Source organism: Protopterus annectens, chromosome 8.part0 (genome assembly GCF_019279795.1).
Source record: "Protopterus annectens isolate FY-2018-M chromosome 8.part0, PAN1.0, whole genome shotgun sequence".
Taxonomy (NCBI): domain Eukaryota; kingdom Metazoa; phylum Chordata; order Ceratodontiformes; family Protopteridae; genus Protopterus; species Protopterus annectens.
In genome coordinates, this window is record NC_056741.1 from 657,859,985 (window position 1) to 657,882,881 (window position 22,897).

Sequence of the window (22,897 nt, forward strand, 5' to 3'; positions counted from 1 at the left end):
TGTGTGTGTGTGTGTGTGTGTGTGTGTGTGTGTGTGTGTGTGTGTGTGTGTGTGTGTAGATGGGTCTACTGAAATTTGTTGAACCTGTTTGTTGAACCTAGCATTGGCTGTCGTCTATTTAGCTGATAAAATATAGTCGACTACACATATGGTTGACAGGTGTGTGAGATAATATAATTCTTGAGGTAGGAAAATATACACATTCCTTGACATTGTGAGATCTCAGAGATGCTATATATAAAGAGCAGTGGGAGTAGGGGTACAGGGCGGTATGATGTTTGAATACATTTTTTTAAGTTGAAGGTTGCATGTTCTAAGATTGTTGATTGGCACATATGTCTTGTGTCAATGTTTACAAAGTTGACGTTTACAAAGTTGACATTCTGTGGTGGACTTTGTAAATGTTGATTTTTTTTGCTTTATTTAATTGCTATATATAATATATATATATATATATATATATATATATATATATCGATATATATATCGATATATATAGATATACATACACACACACACACGCGCACACACACACACACACACACACACACACACACATATATATTTATATATATATATATATATATATATATATATATATATATATATATATATATATATATATAGATAGATATGGCTTACAATTAAAATGACGAATAAAAGTTCTGTGAACACAGGAATGTCAAAAGTCATTTGGTTGCTTCCCATATTGCCGACTTTCAATACTGTAAGTGTTCATTATAGTGAATGCCACTGTGCCTTCACACATATGTCATCAACGTTATGACTACAGATCGTGCTACAGTGGGTATCGAGAAATTACACGTTTCCCCATGTAGTGCAATCCTGGAGTTGGAGTATATAATTTGCAGGGAGTGGGGGATGCATGGGAGCTTGCCCCCCTGCAAAAATGTTACGTGACATGATTTACAGTCACGAACTGCAAAAACAATGTTGACAGTTTGAATACAATCTTTTTGCAACAGGCACGTCGACATTCTGACCTCATTAGTAAGCAGTAAGTTGATATTGGGAGTCAATATTGTGAACAGATTATGTTTTGACCTTCGCTTATTTAATAGTAACTACATATATACATATAAATACATATATATATATATATATGTTGTAACACTGAAAGTATGTTTAATCGAAACATACTTGAGCAAATCCACTTTAGTGAAAGTGCATTTTATCAAAAATGCACTTTCACAAAAAAAAAAATACAAAACACCAAAATAACTAGACAAATAAAATACTACTCACGTTTATGCAGGGGAGGCAAGCTCCCCCTGCACCCCCCACACCCCCCTACTTTAATATTCTCACTCCGAGATCACACTACAATGGGAAAAAGGGAATATTCCCTTATCCCCACTGTACCACGATCTAAGCAACAGTTTGCTTAGTTGTACAATCGTAGGTTCATAGGTTCATGGGGTGGTACTAGGCTATTGGCCCTAGGGCCTATACAAGCCTAGCCATAACAATTCCCTGGATATTTCTTCCCACAATATTTACTTCTCTGGACTCCTGTCTAGCAGGGCGACTAACATGATCCCCTAGGTGAATTTCCTATCTCCCATCCCATCCAATAATCAAGGTTCCTTTTGAAGAGGGCCAAGGAGGCGCTCTGCTTTACATGTATGGGCAGTCTATTCCAGAGTACGAGGAGTCTCTGCGTCAGGAATCTATCCCTCCAGCATGTTATGTTCATTGTGATGACAAGGTTTTGATCCCTGGAGCGTGTGGCTCTGAGGGATTGAGATTTCTTTAAGTGGAGCATGTCCAACAGCTCAGGGTTTGACATGGCCATGTATGTTAAGCAGAGATCACCTCTGAGTAGACGATATGCCACAGAGTATAGCTGAAGTTTTTTTTTTAGATGGTCAGCATATGGCATCTGCTTTAGGCCTGTGATTCTTTTAGTGAGGTATTTCTGTGGCCTTTCCGGCTGTTGCAGATGTCTTGTGAGGTACATACCAAATGGGGCATTATACTCTATAATGGGTCTAATGAGGAATGAGTACAGTGGGACAATGACCTCCTTTTTTCTAGATGAAAAGCCCTTAGTGATGAGGTGTGCCACATAGAAGTATTTCCTGACTGTTGTGGCGATGTGGTTATCGAAAGTGAGACCACTGTCCACCTGTTTCCCTAAGTCTGTCATCACACTTTCGATGTTTAGTGTACTGCCACATATGTGGTAATTCATGGGTACATGTTTTTTTCCAAAGGGGATAACTATACATTTCTTGGCATTAAGCTTGAGCCCATGGCTCTGGCACCAGGCATCTGTTTCTGTAAGACCCTTTTGTAGAATATCCACATAATTTGGGGATTCAGTAATGGCTCCCAGTTTGCAGTCATCTGTGAGCTCTGTTAGCCAGAGTCCCTTAGTATTGGCCTGTACTTCAGAGAAGTAGATGCCAAACAAGAGTGGTCCCAGGACTGAACCCTGAGATACTCCACTTGTCACTTGTCTGGAGCTGGATTTGGAGTCGGCTACTTTTACAGTCTGAGTTCTGTCAGTAAGCCAGTTGGCAACCCATCGAGTGACGTAGGGGTTTATGCCCAGCTTAGTAAGTTTATCTATGATTCCAGAGTGGGGGATGGTGTCGATGGCCTTGGCAAGGTCCAGATAGTCTTTGTGGACCACCTTACCCTCGTCCACAGCTCTGGAGACTGATTTGAAGAAGTCATTCAGGTTCAGGAGACAAGATCGGCCCTTCACAAACCCAAACTGGGTGGCATCCAGTGTTTGAAGGTTGCCAATGTCTTTGTTTATAAGTTCTATGATAATGCGTTCCATGCCCTTGCAGACCAGGCTCGTCAGACTGATGGGACAGTAGTTCCCGGGATCCAAGGTGGATCCCCCCTTGTGCAGTGGGATAACTGTAGCTGTGCGCCACTCAATGGACAAAAAGCCTGAGGTGAGACTATGATTAAACATGACACTTAGGTGAGGTGCCAGTTAATTTTGTAGTTCATGTAGTACATAGCCTGGGATGTCATCTGGTCCCATGGATGCTGTATTCTTAGCTTTGGAGAGTGCAGTTTCTACCTGTGTGGCTGTGATTACTGGAATTTGGCAATCTTTTGGTATTGAGATGGGCCCTTTAGGGGGTGAGAGGGGGGTGAAGTTGGCACTAAATCGATCTGCCAGAATATTGGCAATATCCTTGGGATCAGTATATTTAATGCCATTCTGTTGAAGCTCAGAGCAGATCTGAGCATTGCCATTTAGATTCTTGACATAACTATAGAATGCATTATGGTTGTCTTTGGAATCTTTATCAATTTTATTTTTGTAACTAGCTTTTGAGGATTTTATGAGGGAACTCAGCTTCTTACTGACGCTGGTGAGGGAGTTTTTTGCATCCTGGGATTTTCCTCTTTTTTCAACAGTTTTTTCCTTCTGTTGCATAGTTTGTTTATAGCAGGGGACCACCAGATTGGCTTCCTTATTTTTGGAGGAGAGCATCTTGGTTCTATTTGGAATGGCACAATTCATGCATGAGTGGATGTGCTCATACAGTGCCTTAGTGTAAGATTCTGCAGTCAAACTTTCAGGTCCCGTCTGCATGGGTGTCATGAAGTTTGTCACTTCTTACTTCAGTAGCATGACATTGGCTTTGGAGAAGGTTTTAAGGAGGTTTCCTTACTGGGGGTGGGATGTGGATGTCAAGGGTGATTTGCTTATGGTCAGACCTGACGAATGAGGGGGTGACCACTGGTGTGGAGCATCTATCTCCCATGTTGGTAATGACCAGGTCTAGGATATTGGAGCCCCTGGTAGGGCAATGGATTAGTTGATACAGGGTGTTGGAATTTATGAATTCCAAGAACCGTTAGGAAAAGCAATTGGTACCCGAGTAATTTTCCCAGTTAATGGCAGGGTAGTTGAAATCACCCAGTATTAGGGTGTTTGGTTGTATCTTATTATTTTCCAGTATGTTTAGAAAGGTGCAGTGAGAATCTTTTGGCATGGTGGGAGATCTGTAGCAAGCTACAATTTGGATTGCAGTCTTACCTAGTGTTAGTTGCACCTGGAGAATTTCAGATGCATTGTGTTGGGCAACTAGCCTGGAGGTGTGAATATCCTTGGTGAATATGGACACTCCTCCACCTTTAATGTTTCGGTCTTGGTTTTGTGGCCGAAAAGTGTGGTAAGAGTTGTAGCCTGGTATTGCAGGGGTGCTCTCTGGAGCCTTGAACCAAGTCTCAGTTACTGCACAGATATTGATGTTTTCCATTTTTAGGAGTGACTCGAGAGAGTGCATTTTGAGGTTTAGACTTCCAGCATTGAGTAGCATTATCTTCAGATTGTGCATGCTTGTATCTGTTACAGTGGTGGTTTTGTCCTATGAACCTTGCCTAAAAAGGCACTATAGGGGTGGCAAGATCTTTAGCCAGTAACCTGAATCCCAGGGGTGACAGGTGCAGACCATCTCTGGCAAAGCATCATGGTTTGTCGATCATGTCTTCCCAGGCAGACAGATACTGGATCCCCTTTGAATGACACCAGAAGCTCAGCCGATTTTTGAAGTCAATCATTTTGTCCTTATACTGCGGTATTATTCTGGGTGAAGGCAGGATGCTACTTCAGGCTATGGTCTACACTACATGCTGATGTACAACTAAATCTACATGCAAACTGCATGTTGTTTTTTTTTTCATTTTTTTTTTTAGCAAAAGTGTATTTTCGATAAAATGCACTTTTTCTAAAGTGGATTCATTCAAATCCATTTTGATTAAACATACTTTTGATATTCGGACTAGGACCCATAGATATAGATAGATAGATAGATATATACTTTTATATATATATATATATATATATATATATATATATATATATATATATATATATAATATATACAAAGGTAGGACAATATTTAGCACTTCTGTCCTTTAATAAGTGACAAGAGCATCATGAGATAAAAGAATAGAATAAAAAAAATGTATAAGTAGGATTAAAACTGGGCAGTACTTACAGACATTAACCGATTAGGAAATGCAAATAAAACAAATGTGTAAAAACCTGCAACACAACCCTATAGAAGTCCAGTAGCATTTGGCTGTGAAGGTAACCAATGACATAATGTGTAATCAATAGTATACTGATACCCGTAGTTCAGCGGCGCCACCTGAGTGCACACTTTATATTTAGATTTTCAGTTAGCCCAGGTGGTGTGTCTGTGTTTAATTTCAGTTGCCAAATCAATTCCCTAACTTCGAATAGAGTTTCCACATCACCAAAAAACATATCAAAATGCTCCAAAAAAAAAATCTGAATTGTGCAAAATTAACACAGTGTAGACTGTGCTTAGCTAAAGCATTCCTCAAGTCCCCATTCCTAAAAGCAACATAATGCTCTTTGATTCTAGAAGAACATTTTCTAGTAGTTTTGCCTATGTAAAAACAAAAGCAGGTATTACATACAGCAGCACAAACAACATTAACTGATTTGCAGTCAAAATATTTGTTAAAATACACTTTGAAATTGTTATGTTTGAAGTGAAAGGAAGCCCCCGTAAAAATATAATTACAGGCTACACAAGATCTGCAAGTGAACATCCCTGAGGCATTATTACAGTTATCAAGTGGTGGCAGTAGGGAGTATCCCTGTTTTCAAATGTGAAGTACAGAGATTTCATCTTTTTAGGAGCAAAAATCGGTATTGGGCCAAGTCTTTCAGTCACTTCCTGGTTATTTGTAAAATGCTTCAGTTTTTTGTAATAATGTTTCTAATATCATATGAATCCCTGCTAATAAGGATCAGAAAATTGCCATTCCAGTATAACACAGAATAGCAGATGGAAGTATTGGTCTGCAGTTTGTAACTATCACAATTGTTAATTATATCGAATGTCCCTACATTGCTCTTGGCTCATTTAAATGTACGTACTTATATATATATATATATATATATATATATATATATATATATATATATATATATATATATATATATATATATATATATATATGTATATATATATATATATATATATATATATATATATATATATATATCTATAAATATATATATATATATATATATATATATATATATATATATATATATATATATATCTATATATATATATATATATATATCTATATATATCGGTTCCATACACTAGATCAAATTTTCACTAATTCAAAATAGCTGTATTTTACTGCTTTATGTACAATACTTTTTTCTTACTCTAGAGAATATACATATATATATATATATATATATATATATATCTGGATTCCATACACTAGATCAAAGTTTCACTACTTTGAAATAGTGTATGGAATGCTCACTGCAGCGAAAGTGCACTTAATCGAAATTACACTTATGCGAAGTTCAGTACAACGAACGGGTGTTGTACTGAACTTCTGTGCAGTACTCACGGACCTTAGGGTTAGGGCACGGGTCATAGTAAGGGATAGCCCATAGGGCAATGTCCTCCACTATGTTGCGATAGTCATGAACCTTAGGGTTAGGGCATGGGTTAGGGTAAGGGGACAGCTTTACTAACTATCCCCTTACCCTAACCCGTGCCCTAACCCTAATGTCCGTGACTTTTGAACCATAGTGGAGGACATAGCTTGTTTTTTATGTTCTCCACTGTGCTGCAGTGTTTTCGGTGAAGTGCACTTACGCAAAAGTTCACTTTCGTTAAAGTGAACTTTCTCAGAAGTGAGACTTCCTATTACAAGTTTGAAGTAGTGAACTTTCGTTCTTGTAATAAGAATCTATATATATATATATATATATATATATATATATATATATATATATATATATATATATATGGGTCTACCTGACATGGTCGACAGTTCATATGATCGACAGTTTATTTGGTCGACAGTTCATTTGATCGGCAAGCATTTTAGGTGGGGGGCTTCGCCCCCCAAACCCCCCAATGTGGGGGGCAGTGCCCCCCACAAACCCCCTAACTATATATATCAACTCCAGGGTTGCACAACATTGGGGAAGGGGGCAAATCTGCTTGTCGACCAAATGACCTGTCGACCAAATGAGTGTCGTTCATATGAACTGTCGACCATGTCAGGTAGACCCATATATATACATATATGGGTCCACTTCAGATGGTCCAACTTTAAAAGCTCGACTTTCATATGGCCGAGACCATATGATCGAACTTTCAAAAGATCGAACGGTCTGAATGGGGAGCTCCACAGAACACAGAATAGGAAGATTTCCCTTTACCGTAATGTGCGATCTCAGAGTTGGTATATTTAAATAGCAGGGGGTGTGGGGGTGCAGGGGGGCTTTTGTTTGTTTATTTTTTTTTCACATTTTTGAGCATTCAAATGTTCGATCACATGGTATTGGCTATATGACAATTATGTGAAATAGACCTATATATAAATATATATATATATATATATATATATATATATATATATATATATATATATATATATATATATATATATATAGATAGATAGATACATGCATATATACACACACACACACACACACACACACATATATATATATATATTATATATTATATATCAGACAAACTGGCTTTGAATATTTTTGAAAAAAATATATAGCTGCAGACTATAAAAATGTTGTCAGGGTGAAAAAAAGTGGTGTTCGAGTGTTGTCACAGACCATGCTCCCAAGTAAAACACAAAACTCCTACTGCAATTGTAACCATTTAGTTTATCCGTATAACTATATATCATAAATATCTTTGTACTCATTCATAGGCCAAAAATTATACTGTAAATCCTAAAAACTATATAAATCATTAACCAAATTGTTTTGAACAGTATACTCACATGTATTTACTGCAGGCATATTTTCATCTAGAATGTGATGTAAAGCCCTCCCAATTGCTCTTGTTTTGCAACCGAGTGGCGTAACTAACCTGCACCTCAGCAAAACTGGCCACTGCAAAAGGAAGCACAGTTACCAACTCTTGTACATATCTTGCTTTTCTACCAGTCGAAGAAAGAAAGGGGGAGGAGGATGTGGCAATGCTGCACAGTGACCTCCCACCAGCCTACAACCACAGATTCAATGTGGAGAAAGTGTATTTATTTGTTTATTTTTTATGGATAAAAACTGAATCATAGTAATCATAAATTGAAAGCATGTTGGCAAAATAATATATTTAACAGTCCTGCAATTCTTTATGAGCTGACATTAACCTTAGAAATCTATAACAATTAGCCCGTAGTTCACTTTCAAACAAAATGGCATGAACAAGGTTATGAATAATAAAACATTCACTATTAAAATGATATAACTATGATTACATGAATCAATTTCTTTAAATTGAAATCAAAGGGTGCTGCAGAAAATACTACCTTTTCCTGACATGGGTGTCTCATGCTGTACTATACATGTAACCAACCAGCTATTACTTAAGTCTAGACAGCCCTTCTCAACTTAAAATGCTTTGTAAGAGTGTCTGGTCTGGCCAAATGATACTGAAATGCAAAAGCATACCGTGGCTCGAATAGGGACTACTAACGAGGAATAATAATAAAAAGGGACATAAATTATCATTATAATCAGCAAAACTACCTGAAAAGGGCTATCCAAAGTTAAAATTGACTCAGTGGCCAAAGAAAACACACAAGGTGACTAAGCCAGTTGGTGAAAAAAGCAACTTGAGGTATTAACATTCCTTAATTAACCAAATATCTTTATTACTTCTTCCTTTATTTTATTTATGTATTTATTTAGATATTTTATATACTTAGAAAATACAGCAATTACCACAGGTCACTGACAGGTAAGCTACGTATTACTTGCAAACAGGCTAACGGACACCAAATGATGGGAAATAGCATATCCTGTTTGAACAGTCTAGGTCATGAGCCTGTCTAGACAATTCCACAGGGCAGACAAAATGGATTGCATTTGCAAACTGCATTGAAACACCTACTGAACAGAATAAATTAGAATCCTGCTCTGCAAAAGCTATTACATCATCACATCATTAAGGGATCTATAGACAGAAAATGAATAATGTGAAATAAATATTTGTCTAAAAATACACCAGCTACTTGTATAATGCTTTCATCCTATTCTCCGGATAGGGCTTCTTCTTTTTTCAGCTTTTCCCATTAGGGGTTGCCACAGTGGATCACCTGTCTGCTCATGATTGGCAGTAGAGTTTTACGGTGTTCTGGGTGGGCATATATCCAAAAAAACGAACACAACTTTATCATAGAGTATATACTCTCATTATAGTATTCACAGCGGCTTACTTAATAAACATTAATCAGATACAAATTTTATGGTATTGGACTATTGTTCTTGTTATGCATTTAAAAGCAACTAATAAGATATAAAATAAGTTGTCAGACTTGAACAAAATGCTTTTGCCCTTCCCCTTGAGGTCAAGGTTATGCCTAAAAAATGTTTAAGATGCAAATTATCTTATCTGTTAGTAAATGAATAAATGCATTAAATATTTAAGATACATGTTTGTGTATCCATTAACAAATAGATAAACAAATATATTTAATGTGCATTTTAAAATGCTTGTGAAGTAACCAATTCAGATATGTTTATTCAGAGAAATGGGAAATAAAGCTATCCATTAAGCACACCTGCTGTTTGCTACAGAGGGGATACTTGATTTGAAAAAGTGCACACACACACACACACACACACACATGCATGCACACACACGCACACACGCACATACACACACACACACACACACACACACACACACACACACACACACACACACACACACACACACACACACACAAACACGCACAGATACACACATGCACATACACAAACACATACACACAAACACACACACACACACACACATAAAAGATGAAACTATACTTTATAAAAATGATGATGTAGCCACATAGTTGAGCAACAGACCTCTATTAATTATAATACAAAATTTATATTTCATGCTGTCTGCTTTCCCTTGTAGAACCCAACTACAATGCCGCAATGTATTCATTTCTGGGGATAATGATTGCTGTTCTTCTCATCATTATAATGCTCCTTTTTACCTACTATCAAAAGGAATTTCAAACAGGTAATGTATTAAATTATGATTTATAAAAAAATATGGTAATATACTACGATGTGATCATTGCTAAAACTTCCCTTGTGTTTTTATATAGGTTCATAGGTAAGTACTAGGCTATCTGCCCATGGGCATTTATAAGCCTAGCCACAGAGTGATGGCTTTCGCCTCCCCATTAGATTAGTAACCTGGGCCTCTGTCAACAGGGCTCCTGAAGTGATCCCAAGGTAGAACTTATGATTACCTATCCACTCATCAAGATTTCTCTTGAAAAGGGTCAGAGAGGAGCTCTGTCGAATATGGATTGGGATTCTATTCCAGAGTGAGGGGAGTCGCTGGGACAGGAATCTATCCCTCCAGCATGTCCTGTTTATTGTTGTACATAGGTTCAAGTCACTAGAATGAGTGCCTCTAAAGGATCTCGTTATTTTGAGGTGGAGCATGTCCATTAGTTCAGGGTTTGACATGGCCCTATAGGTCAGGCATAGGTCACCTCTGAGCAGACGGTAAGCGACTGAGAAGAGCTGGAGCATTTTTAGTCGTGCTTCATAGGGTAATTGTTTAAGGCCCTTAATCCTCTTAGTGAGGTACTTCTGTGGTCTTTCTAGTTGTTGCAGGTGTCTAGTAAGGTACATCCCGAATGGGGCATTGTACTCTATTATGGGCCTAATGAGTGAGGAGTAAAGGGGCACAATCACCTCCATGGATCTGGATGAGAAACCCTTTCTGATCTGGTGTGCCACATAGAAGGATTTCCTGACCATTTTGGCTATGTGGTTATCAAATGAGAGCATGCTATCTACTTGGTACCCAGGTCCCTAATTACTTCTTCTGTACTTAGTGGATTCCCATCTATGTGGTAGTTTGTAGGTACTTTGTTTTTCCCAAATGGGATTACTATGCATTTTTTGGCATTTAGCTTGAGGCCGTGACTTTGACACCATGTGTTTGTCTCTGTGAGACCCTTTTGCAGGATGTCTGTGTCAGCTGGAGAGTCAATTATTGCACCCAATTTACAGTCATCTGCGAACTTGGCTAGCCACAGTCCCTCCGCCTTTGCCTGTACTTCGGAGAAATATATACCGAACAGGAGGGGTCCCAGGACTGAGCCCTGTTGGACTCCGCTTGTGACTGGTTTAGAGTCAGACATGGCACCTGCCACTCTTACCATGTGGGTTCTGTCTGAGAGCCAATTGGCAACCCATCTTGTGACATAGGGGTTAATATTTAAGCTGGTGAGTTTGTCTATGATTCCTGAGTGTAGGATGGTGTTGAACGCCTTATCGAGGTCCAGATATGCTGTATGGACCACCTTCCCTTCATTTATGGCCTTGGTGACTGTTTTGAAGAAGTCGACCAAGTTCAGGAAGCAAGATCTGCCTTTAACAAAGCTGAACTGGGTGGGGTCCAGTGTCTGGAGGTTCCCAATGTCCCTGTTAATGAGCTCCATGATAATGCGTTCCATGGCTTTTCAGACCAAGCTAGTCAAGCTTATAGGGCTATAGTTCCCAGGGTCAGTTGTGGCACCACCTTTGTGGAGTGGTACGACTGTTGCTGTACACCATTCTTTGGGTACATAGCCTGTAGAGAGGCTGAGTTTGAATAGTGATTTGAGATGGGGGGGTTAGTTCATTTTGAAGCTTGTGTAAGACACAACTTGGGATAGCATCTGGTCCCATTGATGCTGTGTTTTTGGCCTTTGCAAGGGCTGTCTTTACTTGTGTGTCTGAGATATCTGGAGTGCCACATTCTTCTGGGATGGGTGCTAGCCCCGTTGGTGGAGGGGGGGGGTGAAGTTTGCACTGAACTTGTCAGCCAGGATGTTGGCAATGTCGGTTGGTTCTGTGTATTTATGGCCATTATGCACTAGCTCGGAGCATATCTGAGAGTTTGCCCCTAGACTCTTGACATAGTTAAAGGCCTTGTGGTTATCCTTAGAGTCATTGGCTATTTTTCTTTTGAAGTTGGCCTTGGATGATTTAATGAGGTAGCACAGTTTTTTACTGATGTTAATCAGAGATGCCTTCTTTTTTTGGGATTTTGTTCTATCTTGCAGGAGTTTCCTCCTTCTGTTGTAAAGTATATTTATGGCCGGTGTCCACCAGACTGGCTTCCTCTTTTTTGAGGAGTTGGTCTTGGTTTTACTTGGGATGGCTCGGCCCATGCATTCTTGAAGGTGTTCATAGAATGCACTTGTAAAGGATTCTGCCAATGGGTCATCATTTTCCATTTGATTGGGAGCTTTGAAACTTCCCACCTCGGTCTTGAGGAGTGTGAAGTTGGCATTAGAGAAGCTATTTACCTTGATTTCCTTGACTGAGGGGGGGGGTGGGTCGGGATGTGGATGTCCAGTGTGATTAGTTTGTGATCTGATCTTACCAATGATGAGTTTACCTCAGGTGTGGAACATAGGTTCCCCATGTTGGTGATGACCAGGTCCAGTATGTTGTCACCTCATGTGGGAGTGGTGACCAGCTGTTCAAGGGTGTTTGAGTTTATAAACTCAAGGAAGCATTGGGCTAGGGTGTTTGAGCTTGAGTAGTTTTCCCAGTCAATGTTTAGATAGTTGAAGTCACCCAGTAGCATGGTGTTCGGTAGAATCTTCATACTTTTTAATGTTCTCAGGAATGGTGCGTGAGGGTCCTAAAACAAGGTGGGAGATCTGTAGCAAGCTATAAATTGAACAGTCAATTTACCCGCTGTCAATTGCACTTGGATGGTCTCAGGTTCCGCGTGTTGTGCTACTAACCTGGAGGTGTGGGTGTTCTTGATGAATATGGACACACACCCTCCTTTTGTGTTCTGGTCCTGGTTTTGGGACCTAAAGGTATGGTAGGAGTTATAGCCTGGTAGTGCTGGGGTGCTCTCTGGAGCCTTGAACCAAGTTTCTGTAACTGCACATACATTGATTTCTTCCATACTAAGGAGAGCCTTGAGTGCATGCATTTTGAGGTTTAGACGTCTGGCATTGAGCAGCATTACCCTCAGTTTTTGTTTATTATTGTTGTTTATGGAGGTGGGTTTATCTTTTGAGTCTTGCCTAAAAAAGGCAGTATTGGGGCGGCGAGAGTCTTGGCCAGTATTCGAAAGCCCAGGGGTGACAGGTGCAAGCCATCTCTGGCGAAGCAACGTGGCTTGTCAAGCATGTTGTCCCAGGCTGACAAGTACTGGATCTCCTTTGAATGACACCAGTAGTTTAACCAATTGTTGAAACTGATAATTTTTTCTTCGTATACTGGCATAATTTTGGGTATGGGCAGGATGCTACTCAGAATCATACCAGCCTGGGCTACATGGTCAGAGAGCTCCTCCATGTCTCTTTTCATGTAGTCCAGGGAGGTACATCTCAGATCATTTATGCCAACATGTACAATGACAGAGTCATATTTGTACTTGTTGTGGAGTGACCTGAGTGCATGTGTTATGTGGCGGATTCTGGCACCCAACAGGCAGCTTATGGTAACCTTCTCCTTGTTCAGTTTAGTGAGTGGGACATCTGTGTGCCTGATGATGGAATCACCAATTACTAGTGTGTTATTTAGATGTAGGGGCTGTTTTTGCTTGGCACACTGATGTTGTGATGTATGTGTTACCTGGTTTCTGTTGTGGGGTGGGGGTTGCTTGGGTGTATGATTAGGAGGTCTCTGTTGTTTAGGCATGTTCTTATTTAGAGCCTCCGAGTATGTTTTTGCGTGTTTCTGAGAGTTGTTTTCTGGTGCAGCTGTGGCTGGTCTATGTGAGTCTGGTAATGTGGTGCTAGTGTTGCCCTTCTCCTTGTGACTGGTTGATCCAGTCGTGGGCTGAGAGAGCTTAGCCTCCAGTTTGGCTGTGTAGCTGCATCTCTCACATATGTTTGTGTTGGTTGGGAGGAGGAGGGGGTTGTCTGTGTACATGTGGTAATTGTAACATTGCTTCAGGATGCCCAGATTCACTAGCTGGACCAGAGAGCACACCTGAAGCTGTCCCTTGAACATGCCTGAATAGATGGTTGGGACTGTATTGCTTATTGGATGAGTAAAGAGCCTTATACTTCCTGAGTATAGGGCTGAAGTGCAAGCTGTAAGCTAGTGCTAGTTTTAATGAGTTTTAGTAAGTGCCGGTCTTAAATTGCCTTATTTCTAGTGCTGGGTTGAAGTGTTTCAAGTTTCAAGGGAAAAACTGAAGTAATCTGTAATGTTCTAAAGGCATTGTTTGGTGAATATGAAAGGAGGAAACATCACACACAGTTAATCACGGCCATCTATATGCTAGTATCTCCATGGTTGTACGACCTTGAAGTTGCTATTTTAAGCAAGAGGGGTGTGGGTTTTACTTGCTTTACTGCAAAAACAGGATTTGGAGGTATATATATTTTTTTGTTTTTGACATGTTAGATTAAATGTGTGTTTCTCTAAATGTGTTTTATATAAAATGCGTTTTAAATTCCTACAAAGATATATGAAATTTCTGACTTCATTTTCCAAAGTGCTATTTTTGTTAAGGTGTGTTATTCTTCCTCTTTCATTGTAGACTGTGCCTGGGGCAGTACAGCTTCTGTGGGATCTTCTTTATTTAGTAGCTGCTGGAAGTACTCCTTCCATCTGCCTTTGATGTCTTGTGGTCTCATGAGCAAGTTGTTGCTGGCATCCCTTATGAAGGGAGTCTAATGACTGTTTTCTTTATCTTTCTGTCTTTGCCTTGCAACCTGATAGGGTTTCTTTGTACAATCTACTGAGTCACTTTACAGAAGTCAGTAGAGTGCCTATAATACCTTGTTCTTCACTGTTGCAACTGCTCTCTTAGCCTGTTTGTTAGCCAGCCAGTTTTCCTTCATGGCCTGGTCTGTCTTTTCTATTTCCAACTTTTTCCTGAACTCTTTTCTTTTGATGACTTTCTGGACTTCCTCACTTCACCACCAGCTTCCCTTATACTCCTTATTTCCATACATGGGTTGGCCACATATCTGTTCTATAGTCCTTACACATGTTAAATTGAGGAGATATCTTTCTTCTTTGGCTCTATCCTTGAAATCTTGTACTTTCCCTAGTCAACTTTCAGGTCTTCAATCTAGTCTGTGTTGAACTTAGAACCTTCTTTATCCACTTCATGCAGTCAGTGGTTTATTCTGTGGGATGACTGTTTCCCTGTGGATGACGTTGCAGTTGCTGATTCTACCCCAACTCCCTTTCCTTATTAAGAGCTAATCTACTTGATTTGCATGTTGGATATTCTTGTATATGATCTTGTGGCTCTCTATGTTGCTGAATCATGTATTGGCGACCATCAAGCCATTTGACAGACAGAAGTTTAGAATGGCCACCCCTCCTGTTGCTCCATCCCTGTGTACATAGTCAGGCCTCATACCCTGTTCTGCCTGTCCTATGTGCATCAGAGTTTCCATTATCTTCAGCAACTCATGTTGTCCTGCTTTATCTAGTAGGTCCTGCAACTGTTGCCTGAATGCACTCCTTTCCTCTCTTTTACAACCCTGTTGTGGGGTGTGACATCTAGTTAAAATCACAACAGACTGCCAACAATAAAATATGACATCTGTCCAATACTCCACAGGACTACCACTAATTAATGTGACATCTCTCACTATCCTGGGTCAGTAATTAAGGAGCTTCAATCCTCACCAGTGACTCCAATGTGAGACTGTCACTGAAACAGGACTAATATTTCATAATTTTCCCCCAAGGGCACAACAGGAACATGCTCTATTTCCCTGGGACTGGACTATATACCTCGATCCACCCTAAATATATTTTCTTATTATATACTTCAGAGAAATGTGTCCCGGTTTAAGACCTCAGATACACTCATACTCAAAGTAAATTTAAATCTCACACATCCAAACACTTCTGCGAAAGCCTGACACAGATTTCCAGCTGTGTCCCTTCCCCAAAATAATACAGTAATGCTGCAACCAATCAAAGTGCCTTCAAGCCCTTCTAAAGGGGTGTCCAGTTATGAAAATTAATTATCAAAATAAATGATAGCTATTACCATAAGCGACCAGGCCTTTGGGTGACCTGGGGAGTATCAAACAGGTAGAAACACTCTCTAATCTCTAAAGAAAAACATTGATTTCCAGCCACAGTGTAAAGCAATGAAAAGCATTTAATAATAAGTAAAATGATTATAAGAATGTAAATCAATAGTTTTCAATAAACCAATCACTGGAAATGTAAAATTAAACTGTAGGATAGGACTTCATTATTCTAGAAAAACTCTATCTTAATAATTAAGCTTTCCTAATATAACTAAAGAATACTGTCCCTGATCCAATCTAACATATAACAGCAAGGCAAAAGGCAGGTTGACAGTTTTTTGGTGAGTCCTCTTTCATAGGTGTCCACTGACTGCACAACACTATAACTGGCTGAACTTCACAAACCTGCTCAGCATTTGACAAACTACAGACTCAACTGTCTTATTTTTAAAAATAACAGTCAGCTGTTTGAAAAAGTTCTTTTCCTGTCAATCAGCTGTTTAAATAATCACCTAGCAACTAGGAATATTCTAATGACATCATTCATTGTTCAGCTGATTATCCACAGTACTTTAGAATGTCCCTATCAAACATGCGCAATTAGAAATGCATCACAACACTGACAGATTCTTTAAACAGTCCATATAAACAGAGACAGAGATATACTCAACATTTTAAAACTTATTTACATTTTCTTAATTAGGCATGCTGGCATACAATGTAAGTTAATTTAAGGATATATGCAAATCTCCTGCCAGACATGCTAACAAAGATGACAGTGTTTTCATTTTCTTCACATGGGGCATAGGCTGTGATTAAGAATACTGTCCTAGCCTTACAGTGGAGACAGATCACCATGTGTCTGTCACTAATTCCCCACTTCCTTTAGAAGTCTTTCCCTCCCACAATTCCCCCACCTATTTCTAGTCTGTTTGCCTCCTGAGTAGTAGACCCTAGAAATAAATGTATGAAAAAAGGTACACAAACGCTTTAGACCTGCAAATATCTAGCTACTTACCCAATACCAGAGAAATAGAAAATGCAAAATAAATAGATCAGACTGAGAAATGTACTGACTATTAGGTATCTTACAGCACTATATGCTGCTGACTGCAATTCATACAGGAGATGAATGTCTATATAAATTCAAGGCAACAGCTGAAGGCAGAAAAACTGTGATGATGAGATTAAACAAATGGGTGAAGGAAATTAAATTAGTAAAATAAAAAAAAGAACATAATACATGCCTAGAAAAAAATAAGTTCCTAGAAATATCTTTATTTTTATATGAGTGACAACAAATAAGCAAAATATATGTTTTACAAGGAAAAAAGTTTGAAAGGAATAGGAGGAAAATTGCAAGTGATACTTGAGATAAGAGATCAATCCCCCCCCCAAAAAAGTCAGAACATGAAATAAATTTATTGGAAAATCATCATCATACGATATGAAAAAGAACATATACTGATTAGAAAATGTTATAAAAATAGCAATAATTTGAAATGAAAACATTTTGGTAAAAATTTCTCAGAACTGAAGGAAGCAAAGTCTTTGTATCCTAGCTATATAGTATCATTGGTGGTATTTCAAGCATTATAAAGTGGAGATATGTATCTTAAAAGTTGTTCCATCAATATTATTAGATGTCAGAAAATGAGAAATTCCATGATGTTTATATAATGCCAAGTATTGCATCCATTGCTTTTTTGAAATTAAGTATCCATGGCCATATCTCTCAATCTCTTAGAGTAAGAAATCTGGACAAAGCCATAAATAAAAGGGACAAAGGCCCAAAAATAGAGAGAATTTTTCAATATTGCTCTTAAAACTTAGAAAGTTGATAGAATAACATATTTTGCATTAGCATGAATATTCTGAAAAATATGAAGTCTGAAACTCAAAATGTCTGTCATTATTTTCTAACTTCAGTCTTTAATGATTTGCCACTAATTTGCCAGAAAATCACAATTTTATGAAAAATGGACAAAAAATATGAGGCTAATCTCCTGCCAGACATGCTAACAAAGATGCCAGTGTTTTCATTTTCTTCACATGGGGCATAGGCTGTGATTAAGAATACTGTCCTAGCCTTACAGTGGAGACAGATCACCATGTGTCTGTCACTAATTCCCCACTTCCTTTAGTGAACCCATTACATCCCCCCCAGGTCTCTAATATAGAACTTATTGCACTAAAGATTTGCCTTAATACCCAAAAATGTATCAATCTAGTTGTTCTCTATATTTCGCCAGGGAAGAACCTTGATAACCTAGAGCAAACTTTAAGTTGGTTAGCCACCAATTACCCCCAAGAAACTATAGTTCTAGGGGACTTCAATATTGACTGGTCCCAATGCTCAGATAAGTCAAATCCACATCCAATCAATCTACATGGCTTCTCCCAAAATATTACATCCCCAACTAGAATTGGTAATATTCTGCAAAAAGAGAGCACGATTGACTGGATTCTCACCAATAAAGATCCAAATAAATATACCACTGGTATCCTCCCCAACGACCTTAGCGACCACCTTATCACTTACATTTTAAAACACAAATTTTCTTGTACCAACCCACCCTTATACAAACTTGTTAGAAATCGGAAAAAGTTCAATCCAGAACTATTCCTTGAGGAACTGAAATCCTGCAATTGGTCTATCCTAAATACTCTGCCCCTAGCCGAGAGTGTGTCACACTTCAATGACACATTCCTAAACATTCTCGACTCTCATGCCCCAAGTCGACTAATTAGAACCAAAGTACGCATAGCTCCCTGGCTAACACGTGAAACCAAAACAAAAATTAAGCTTCGTGACCAGGCTTGGCACAAATGGAGAGCCACCAAATCTCCCCATGACCGCATTAAATTTCAGCAGCTTAGAAACTCCACAAAATCCAACATAACTCGAGATAAGAAACAATATTTCTGTCACCTCCAGGACAAACATCAGACTAACCCAAAAATGTTCTGGGCTGGTTTTAATAACCTCCTCCATCCTGGGAAATCTACTACCCCAACCCCGGAGAAACTCACTGGTCAAGCACCAGATGTAGTAGCCAACACTTTTAACACTTTTTTTACTGAGACCATCCAGTCCCTAGCCAATCATCTACCTACTTCTCCCCCTTCCTTAATTCCTCCTGCTGACACACCTCCTCTTTCCTTTAACCTACAACCAGTATCTACCTCCTATATTCGTACTCTATTAAAAAAGCTGAAACCGTCCACCCTAGCGGCCGATCACCTCCCAGCAGAATACCTACAATTAGCGTCTGATGTCATAGCCTATCCCATATCAATCCTAATTAATAGATCTATAACTGAGGCCTCCATCCCCCCCATTTGGAAAATTGCATACATCATTCCACTTCATAAAGGTGGCTCCTCCACAGAAACATCTAACTATAGACCTATCGCAATATTGTCTCCAATAGCTAAAATCATGGAACGGTGTGTTCACAAACAACACCTACACTACCTTACCATCAATAATCTGCTGTCTATTACCCAGCATGGCTTCCGCCCACATCACAGTACAACCACTGCCCTCCTCTCCTTTGTTGACACAATCAATAGCAACTGCAACAAAAAACAAACATCTGCCACTCTCTTTCTTGACCTATCGAAAGCTTTCGATATGGTTAACCATCAGCTATTACTACACACACTACAAACCCTATATCTTGACAACCTAGCCCTAAGCTGGTTTAAGGACTACCTCACTGACAGGCAACAAGCAGTCCAATGGCAAAATAGTCTATCTCACCTGCTATCAAACAACATTGGTGTTCCACAGGGCTCCATACTTGGTCCCCTCCTATTCTCTGTTTTCATAAATGATCTTCACACAGTCATCCCCAGAGCCACCTGCATTCAATATGCAGATGACTCTACCCTGATCTGCTCTGACCCGTCTTGCCAGAATCTCCAAGCAGCCACCCAACAATGTTTTGCCAAAGTTGAAAAATGGTTCTCTGACCAGAAACTTATACTCAACCCGACTAAAACCAAGTCACTTCTATTGTTCCCCACATCTACCATTCCCCTAGCACAAGAACACCCACTAGATAATTCCAGGACCTTTTTTGTGGAATCCTTAAATGGCACCATCATTGAGCCTGCCTCCTACACCAAACTATTAGGCGTCACCATTGACCACAAGCTTAAATTCAACATGCACATTGCCCAAACCATTAAGTCAGTTAACAAGAAACTAGGCTCTATGTATAGAATCAAGAACTTTCTTACTCCTCATGCTAAATTAACCACTGCTCGTACCCACCTCCTTTCCACCTACTATATGCCTCACTGATACTTTTATTCCTCAACAAACGCGAGCTCAATAACCTCTCTACTACCTACCATCATATTGCAAGATTCGTAACCGGTACACCCTATCGTACACACCATTGCCTCAACCTCAAGAAACTTGACTGGTTGGAATTGCCCAATCTTCTTAAATTAAACCAACTCTCCAAAGCATTCAAAATAATTAATCATCCAGAGAACACCCCCTCACTGAGCAAAATCCTGACCCCCTACACCAACTTAAGTAGCCTTCGATCCGCAAACAGTATTCAGGTACTAACCATCAAATCTAATAACATAGCTGGTGATGCCCTTTATGCTAATTCCATTGGAAAGCAATGGAATTCCCTTCCCAACAACCTCAGGCTTATGACTTCACTCAATCTATTCAAAACTAATCTCAGAGAATCACTTAAGTCTCACTGGTTATGCCCTTGTTCCAACCCAGATTAATTCCTATAGGTCTCTCAGTTCCTAAATCTCTTCTTCCTCTCAAGTTCCTTCTAGTATCTTACTATCTCCACATGTATCCAAGTCATATGACCAACCCAACAAATGTTTCCCAAACTATCAGCATGTATATTTAGATATTGTATTGTTTCATTTTTATTATAATGTAATTTCTTGTATATAATTGTAGTGTGCTATTTCTCTTAATTGTGGGAGCTTTTCTCCCCGGGCCTCTACTGAAAAAGGGCATGTATCCAGCTAGACTAGCCCGGTCAACAAATGTAAAATAAAATAAAATAAATAAAATAAATAAAATCTAGACATTCTGTGAAAATCTGTATAGTTGAATGGTATGCCCATGGCACTTAACTGTATAAATATATATACTATTGACTCAAACCACTAAATTTGAATTAATGCAGACAAAATATAAAACAAGAAGAATTTGTTTTCAATGGTATAATATTGTTTCTAGTACAGATAAGATGACATACAGAAAGACATGCAAAACCAATAACCAAAAATCAGATTAGAGCCTTTGTAACTTACATGATTTTAAAGAAGCAAAAAATAACAGTCTTTTCAGCAAGAGTAATTCATTTCTTGACTTTTGAAAAGGAGAGAAATCCATTTACTACCTTTATATTATATTTTGCTGTCTTAAACTTATCATGCAAATGTAATGGGCAGCAATGTTTAAAAGTCTTCCTTTGATGAAATAAAAAATAATGAAATCAATGGTATGCAGAAAATCATGTCAGGCTGAATAATCAACATTGGAACATAATAGAACTAAACTAAAATAAAGTAATAATGGGGCTGATCAAAAGCTGGAGACTAAAGAAAATAAGTTATTCCTGGAGTTTATCCAGAGTGCAATAAATACATCTGATATGGCCTGAAACAAATTAATGAGATATTACCTGTTTTATGAAAGTACATTGTCGATCTCAGCACCAAGGAGATATATGTGACGTACAGTAAACACAGTGCTTTTATAAGCAACAGATAGAAAAATATATGGCAGGAGAGATTTTGAATTCAAAAGTGAGCATTTTGAATATCATTAATCCTTTTAAGGACTTGAAAGAAAAATGTGTCAAAATCAATATACAAAATGTATGGGCTTAAAAAAACAAGCAATTAAGTAAACAAGATGAATAGTCATTGATAAGAAAACAGCACTATTTGGAAAACAGGACATAAAGAAATGTGTTAAGCACTGGGCAAATGAGGTGAAAGAGCAACTTGATAGATTGGATTTCCCATTGTTGAAGGAACCAGTGGTTTTAAGATGAGAAAGTAAAGCAGGATTATAATATTATAGCTGCTTGCACAATTCATAAAAGGCTGATTTCCAAGTGTGCAGACCACATCTGGAGAATACAGTGGCATTAGAATTTGTATTGATAGATTTAAACAGTTTGAAGTAATGCTACAAGCCTTTTTGAGCAGAGGATATTATGCTGGACAATGACAACCAAGTGATTAAATGTGAGAATAATTACAATAAATCTAATATCCAGAAGATTGATTTCATTGTGTTTAGGGTTTTCTTGATGATGTTCACCTTATATGGGATGCTGTGGATTAATTTATAGACACATAACAAGGTAGGCTGCTTTATGATTCATTGTTTAACATAGCAAGAAAGATATAATAAATTCAGATAGATATTAACTTAACTAAAAATGCCATTTTAATCATGTGATTATAGGGTGGTTGTTTGAAATGCAGTGGGATTTGTGGGATTTGAAGTTTGCATCAAGGCTAAATAAAAGTGCTTGACAACTATTAAAAGTTTCTTTGGGTATTGTGTCTTCTGGCATTTTTTTTATAATATGTATTGTACAAATTAAAGAACACTACAAAGAAACCCAAAACAATGACTGCTCAACATCTCCATGTAAAATTGTTTTTTACCACTTTTGTTTCTTTAATATCACCAGAACTTCATCAGAAATACTATTAACACAATTCGCTTTCTTAAATAATGTCCACAAAGTAACGTAATAGTTAGACTGACCATTGACAAACTACAATTCGTAAATAATTAATTTCTGAAACATTAATAAATATCCTATGTCTTTAAAATAGCAAAGTATTTTAAAAATTAAAT

General features: G+C 38.4%; 1 protein-coding gene across 1 annotated transcript in view; it reads left to right on the forward strand.

Moving 5' to 3' along the window:
- Positions 1–22,897, forward strand: part of LOC122808967 (immunoglobulin lambda-1 light chain-like) — a 135,881-nt gene that overhangs the window by 50,682 nt on the left and 62,302 nt on the right. Inside the window, exon 4 of the mRNA XM_044080132.1 lies at positions 9,951–10,058. Coding sequence (XP_043936067.1) covers positions 9,951–10,058 — 108 coding nt within the window. The remainder of the gene's footprint in view (positions 1–9,950; positions 10,059–22,897) is intronic.